This window comes from Bidens hawaiensis, unplaced genomic scaffold (genome assembly GCF_021521415.1).
Source record: "Bidens hawaiensis isolate Kalapana, Puna unplaced genomic scaffold, B.hawaiensis_p1.1 tig00019393_1, whole genome shotgun sequence".
NCBI classification, from domain to species: Eukaryota; Viridiplantae; Streptophyta; class Magnoliopsida; order Asterales; family Asteraceae; genus Bidens; species Bidens hawaiensis.
Genome location: NW_027492947.1, coordinates 125,780 through 132,836, shown reverse-complemented (window position 1 = coordinate 132,836; position 7,057 = coordinate 125,780). Strand labels below are relative to the sequence as shown.

Here is a 7,057-nt window from a genome sequence, read left to right as displayed (position 1 = left end):
TGTAGTCGCCGGTATTCCCCCCAGTAGCTGGGGTTGTGGTTACTGAGGTTTCTTGGTCACTCGTTGGTTTTGGGACTGGAGTAACTTTAACCATCTTTCCAGAAGTTTTGAGAACTGAAAAAGAATTAAGTTCTAGCTTTTATGCACGGATGGCGCCAATGAAGAAACACTAATCGACCCCGGGCAGATTACGGATAATCTGGGGGTTAAATAGATGTTTCCCACGAGGGGTTAGATCCGGCGAAGATGGTTCTTCTGATAACCTGCAAAACAGACACCGTGAGCTCGTCACTGAGAAGGGGGGGGGGGTACCTCCTTGTGACCACCCTCCGGCGTGAGAATCAGACTAGATTGCTCTTGAATATAAGTGTATAGAATGACTAGAGCAGATATCAGGTAATATATCAAGATATGAAATATGAGATAAGATAATACCATTCCAAGGTGTTGGAGTATTTATAGCCGAAGGTAGGTTTCCAAGCAGGTACAGCCGGCTGAATAGTGTTCCTGTTCTGCCAACTGTGGGCTACGCACATGCCATGCTTGTGGTTGGTGGGTAGGCAGCGGCTGATAGTGACCAGGCCGGCTGTGTACTATTCCTGTTCCACCAACTGCAGGCTATGCATGTCCTCCGACAGGTTGGTGAGTAGGCAGCGGCTAATAGTGACATACAGTACAAGAGCGTGCTGCTCGTCATACTGTTGTCAGTGAGCTGTCGTATCTTTGGTCAGATATTTTGTCCATACCCCGTCAGGTACAGTACAAAAGATCCTCCAGTATCGTACGAACTGGCTCATTTGGGCGGGAGTATTCCCGGCTTTGCTCATTCCTTCTTTAGGTGACATTACTGAATTATTTTGGGAGTTTAGTGCCTTGTGCGTGTAGCCTTGCTGCGCGGGTAGCCTTCCCTGATGGCTAGTATCCGCTACTGCGGGAACAGGCGGAGTACGTCGACCATTGGGAGGCGTTTTCTGCGGGGACAGCTTGCGTACTGCGCTTAAGGACGTCACGTCTCTGAGCATGGTGGTCCTGCGGATCCAGTTGGTCTCTGCGCAGACGTCCCTTTAAGTTAAGTCTTGCGGGTTCAACCGCGCAGACGTCCGTTAAGGAGTCTTGCGGGTTTAACCGCGCAGACGTCCCTTTTCAAGGTGAGTCTTGCAGGTCCAACTGGGCTCTGCTGGGACCTACCTCTTCATGGAGTGATGGAAATTTTTTTATTTTCTCTATACCAAGAGATAGGGTGGCTGCGTATGCAACGATCTCTAGCTCCAAAAACCTTTTTCTTTTCACGCACAACACTTACAATAATAAGAATAACACCATATGCTTGTGTGTGTGGCATTAATAATGATAGTTTTATAACTACCGTAAGTAACTACAGTGTATTTTTAAACTGTTAAACTGATAAAAACGATACAATCTCCTAACATCGAGATTTAACACCGTACGACCCTTTTTCTTTATTACAAGAAAAGAACAATTACAAAACTAGAAAAAACAATTATTGCATGTGACAACCAAAATAAAAATATGACAAAATAAACAATATTGGTTGGCCGAACACCGAGTACGTGTACGTATCATTATAAAATGCATTAAGAATGAGCAAAGTCGCAAAGAGACTGAGCATGACTTTATAGTTTTGTAGTTAATGTAAAAACCTATAATTTCTTTTAGACCAGCTTTATCACAATATGTATCCCACCGTATATAGTTATAAATCCATAAATCATGCGTGGACGTGTGTTTCATTTAGAAATTCTTTAGTTTAATTTTTTTGGAAAGTTGCAAAATAATTTGATTATTATAAATCTGATCAATATACTACACAACGAAGGGGTACACACGCACATGCAAGTTACTCCATGGTTGTAACATGTGCACAATGGTATACACACATATATACAACTGTTTACATGGCTTGCTCATATCCAAATTGTCTCAACGACCTACCATTTGCTTCTCTTTGATACAAATTAATCACTCCAACCCCATAAAAATACAATTTATTTGCAAAAGTAGAAATATAGTTGTCACTTGTCAGTATGCTATACACACACGCTCTTATTATTACCAGAGTAGTTTTCGCCCAACATCGTAACAAATAATAAAGATGTACAAATTCCAAATAAAAATGATAAGGATTCATGTCAGAAGACTTATTTGTAGCTAGGAAGAATCCATGTTAAGCCTGAAAATTGGTTAACCAAACAAACTTCAGAAAAAGGCAAAGATCGCATGCCAACAAAAACTTGCTATTTCTTTGTATCATGAAAACTGATTCAATCTTGTTTGTATTTCATTTTTGGAAACTTTTGAATTTGGTTGCATGTAACTTTGGTGCATAAGATTCACCCAACATCTAATGAACCAAGTATACAAATACCATACCATGTAACCGATGAAATATGTGTACTTATACTTCTAAAGTAAGCCAACTTTATAAGTAATATTGTTCATAAATAACCAAACAAATAAATGACTTACCTTGCTATCAATGATATTAGCAAGCCAATCGAGCCCCTCATATAGACCTTCACCAGAGGTGGCTGATGCGCTCTGGATAAACCTGAAATATACAATTCTTCAATACATCATCAATCATATATTCGTGTGTGTGCACATGTGGCAAATTGTTACCAGTGTTGCAGCCCAAGAGAATGTAGATCAAGCTTCTCGGTAATCTCAGCAGGATTCATCGCACCCGGTAGATCTTGCTTGTTGGCAAAAACAAGCAACGCGGTATCTTTTAATCCATCCTGAATTAACACAACTAAAATACGCATGACATTGCCAAAATAATAAACAAATTTCTTCCACACGAAACTGCTTCAAAGTACCTCCCGGATCATCATTTTGTGTAGTTCATCTCTAGCATCAGCCACACGATCACGATCAGCGCTATCAACCACAAAGATTAGACCTTGTGTGTTTTGGAAGTAGTGCTTCATCACCGATTGTAGTCGATACTGAAAACAAATCAGCATTTGATTCATAATCATAATGAGGCGGACACATTGCCAGGATATTTATTATTTTTTATGGTTTGATTATGCAAGTCAAGACATACAAATTGGTGAAGTTCTATTACCATGCTATAGGCACCAATATCCCACACAACGAAGCTGATGTTCTTATATTCAAGAGTTTCAATATTAAATCCTGTAAAAGTAATAGAAATAAACGATTTGATTTGGCGAAAATATATATTAAGATTAAAACTGTAAAAAATCCCCTAAAGAGTCCTTTAAAATTGACTCTGGTTCTTCCATCAAGCAAATTCTTCTTAACTTCAAAATAAACTTGATCAACTTAAAAAATGGTTTTTATTTTATCTTAGTATGAAAAATTAAAAGCAGTCGATGATATAATAGCTTAAAAAAATTATATTAAGCTTAACATTTCGTTGAAACATGATAGCGGTTTATTTCAAGAACAAAATTTTCGTAAGATAATTGTAAGGTGATATTCTTATGAACGTACATATTAAGGTTAATACTTTTTCAAATGCACATTAATAAGCATTATTCGTGTCTACAAAAGAAATTTTTTCACATGTTAAATCCGTAATATAACAAGAAAGATTAGATGAATGAAAATGCTATTAAATGATTTGCATCAAATAAAGCTAGAAGAAAAAGAGGGCAGAAGAAAACACAATACAGTTAGGATTTGTTGATAATGAATGTAGCATACCAATAGTAGGGATAGTGGTGACAATTTTGCCTAATTTGAGCTTGTACAAAATTGTTGTTTTACCAGCTGCATCCAGACCGACCATCATGATACGAACCTCCTTCTTGAACAACAAACTTTATTGCTTCGTAAAAGACAGCCCCATCTTTCAATCTACCATAAAAATCAAACCAGTGCTTACCGTTGCATATTGAAATCACGATTAATAATACTAGTAACTAATACTTACGATCACCACCACCAAATGCAGAGGCAAACAAAGCGGACAAGGTATTATTTAAATTTTAAACCATCGTTGAATATTGTGGGTTGGTGCCATAATAAGTTAAAAGACCCACGTCTAATTCAAACCGTTGACTATTGGTATTTGGGATGATGCAATGGAAATTTTAAAAGGTAGACAAGTTTAAGAATAAAATTAATATTATTACATTAATTATTTTGACTCTTCTTTTTCATATTTAAACATTGAAAAGGAGATATTAAAACTTAGGCATCTAACTTGGTGGGCACAAAGAAAACAATATTTTGAGAAATAAAGTAATTAACAATACTAAACATTTGAACTTTTTTATTTTTATTTATAGATATTGAAAAGGTCCAGCCATAGCTTGACATCTAGGTTGATTGGGCATTAAGGGAACAATGATGTCTCTCAACCAATGACAATTGGACACATTAGCCAAATGTCATAATTGACCGTTCTCCTCCTGTCCCCAATGTTTAAAAATTCGGTTTTTGCTTGTATCAGACTTGATTAAAATTTGGTACCCGCCGATACATGATTTCTATAATAAAAAATAATCTAAAAGTTCATCCATTATCAATAAGTAATCCAAAAGCACTCTATTTGTAGTTGGTTATTGATGGACTTAATTCCCGTCCTCGAGTCAATGAGGCGGGTTTGGCCTGCTTATCAAGTCTATGATGGGTTGGTGTCTTGTTTATCAAGTTGAGCACGTAATTTGGTTTACATGGAATAAATTACTTGGTGAACAAGTCGAGCCAATGACTTGGACAACAAGAAATTTATTTATTAATTATTGTTTAAATATGGTTTTACTAATAGTATTTGAGTATGATAAGGAGTTTGTATTCTAGTATAATTAGGTTTTCATGTTTAAACTAGTATATATACCCGAGCTTTTGGGTTGTCTCATTAAGAGATTTGACTTTTGAGTATTGTACTTTTTGAGGTAATGAGAATTACAAAGATCGAGCTTATGATCTATATTTCATTTTCGTGTTTATCGATCCTGGTCACCAAACTTCAATTGGTATCAGAGCCAAGTTCAAGAATTCGATAAGAACGAGGGATCAGTTTTTGGAGAAGTCGTGATCGAAGACGCTATCCGGAAGAAAACCAAAAATTGTTCGATCGCAAAGAAGCTACGTTCGTTTGGGTTTTTCTCTATATTGGTTAGTCAAAGGAAAACTATTATTGAATTCTTTATTAAAGTGTGTTGGAGAATTCCATAAAGTCTGACTTTTGGTAATACTAGCAAAAGTGCCAGCGCGTTGCTGCGGGTTCGCGCATGTGGCATTCGTCAATTTCGAGTTCTATTTGTATTCGTTTGTGTATTCGTTTATCACGTAAACTGACCCGAATTAGATCCCGAACATTTCAAATATATAAAATATTGAATTTTATGTTACTAAATTATTCCCACATGTTCAATATGAAAAACCCCCTTTACGGATTCGAAAACGCCTTTAAAACGCTCAAATTACATCGAAAACGAACTTCCGGGACGCAAAACGAACCACGCAAGACAAGCTGACCAACCCAACCCCCCTAGCACGACGCGCTGCACGGCCAGGGAGGCTAGGCTGTTCGCGCGGCGCGGCCTCAGACCTGCAGATTCGTTCTATTTTTGCTTTTTGTGCTTTGCTTGTTTGTTTAACCAATCTATTTTCATGCAAACATAAAAGAGAACCTTGCAAAGAAGCCTTGACCCTTAACCTATATATACACACCCATCTCCTTCATTTATACACTTGCTCTCACTCCAAATTCTCTTTCAATTCTCCATAGATTCAAGGTTGTTATTTATGTGTTCTTGAAGGTTTGACTTCCAAAAGTCAAACTGAGTTTAATTTTTCATTCTAATTAGCTTATGTAGTCTTATTAATACTTGTTTAGGTGGCACAACATATATATAATATAATACCCCTTGTTACCTTTGGTAGTTACTTCTCCGATTCCGGTCTGTGAGGTTTTGGACCTTGTAAGGCAAAACTTCATGGAGGACTTCGTGTCCTTGATATATATACTTATATAACTTGTTTATACATATTTTTCATGCTTAACTTCTGCTCATTTTTGTTTATTTACAAGTTCCATGGTTAGGAGTTCTAACGCATTGTTCTTGAGTTTTTTAACCAAGGAAAGAAAAAGAAAGGAGAGGGAAGGATAAGAAAGGGAAGGGAAGGGAATGATTTTTTTTTAATTAAGTGTGTTCTTGAGTTGGAAGAAAATTAGAGGAAAGGAAAGGATAAGTATATTAAAAAATAGTTATCCTTAGTAATCATCCCATTTTTGGGAGGAAAACTTATTGGGAAAATACATTAATTTAATCCCTCCTAACTCCTCATACTCATTTCCTTTCCATCCTAAAAAAAACTCAAGAACACCCATTTTTTAACAATCCTTAGTTTTCCTTTCATTTCCCTCCTTTAAAAAAACTCAAGAACAGGGCGTAAGAGTCTATGCTTCGGTTTATCCGTAAATAGCTCTAGACTGCAAACTGAACTTTTGTTTAAAGACTTGTTGTTAAATTTTTGGTTGTAAAACTTAAGTATTTGCATTTGTACATTATTATACAAGTTCTTGGTTATTTAGGAATGTGGAGACCATCAAGGAACGCATTGTGAGATGGAAACCGAACCAATCCGATTTTTACTCGCTTAAGACACACAAGTGTGTTTTTAGCTATCAAGACTTTTATATTTTTTTAAAAATAGTTTACAAACTTATTTTAATTATTTTCTTAATTACTTGGAAATGTTGGATCCAACTTGATCTCATAACATAGTTAGGACCGACAAAACCCGAACACTCGCTTAACGTGCGTTGTTAGTTCAAAAACAATAGAACTACATACTTGGTTAAGTCTTTAAGTTTTATTGAGTTATCTAATAACATTCATTATTTTGGAAAGTTGACTTTGGGTTTGACCAATTATCAAGACCCGAACCAACAACCCGAACACTCGTTAAAGACCCGTTTTAGTATTTTTATCCCAAAGGAACTTGCATCTTTGCATTTTTTCCACCTTATTACTTAACATAGGTTAAGTAAATATTAAGTAAATTTTTCCCACCTTATTACTTAACACCTTATTACTTACATTTTAAAGGG

At 36.3% G+C, this 7,057-nt stretch overlaps 1 protein-coding gene across 1 annotated transcript; it reads right to left on the bottom strand.

The window, feature by feature from the left end:
- Window positions 1-2,088: 2,088 nt before the first annotated feature.
- Window positions 2,089-3,904, bottom strand: LOC143558292 (ADP-ribosylation factor 1-like). The gene is made up of 5 exons (XM_077047147.1): window positions 3,697-3,904; window positions 3,092-3,162; window positions 2,841-2,969; window positions 2,641-2,759; window positions 2,089-2,569 (listed from the first exon to the last, which is right to left on the bottom strand). The coding sequence occupies exons 1-5, from the start codon at window positions 3,782-3,784 to the stop codon at window positions 2,425-2,427; spliced, it is 552 nt and encodes a 183-aa protein (XP_076903262.1). The 5' UTR covers window positions 3,785-3,904; the 3' UTR covers window positions 2,089-2,424.
- Window positions 3,905-7,057: the final 3,153 nt, after the last annotated feature.

Excerpts from the sequence above, each read along its gene's own strand:
- LOC143558292 (XM_077047147.1), bottom strand. The coding sequence starts at position 3,784 with ATGATGGTCGGTCTGGATGCAGCTGGTAAAACAACAATTTTGTACAAG. Across the intron at positions 2,970-3,091 it reads ATATTGGTGCCTATAGCATG|TATCGACTACAATCGGTGAT; the intron begins GTAATAGAACTT and ends ATTTGTTTTCAG. Across the intron at positions 2,570-2,640 it reads TCTCTTGGGCTGCAACACTG|GTTTATCCAGAGCGCATCAG; the intron begins GTAACAATTTGC and ends TGTATATTTCAG.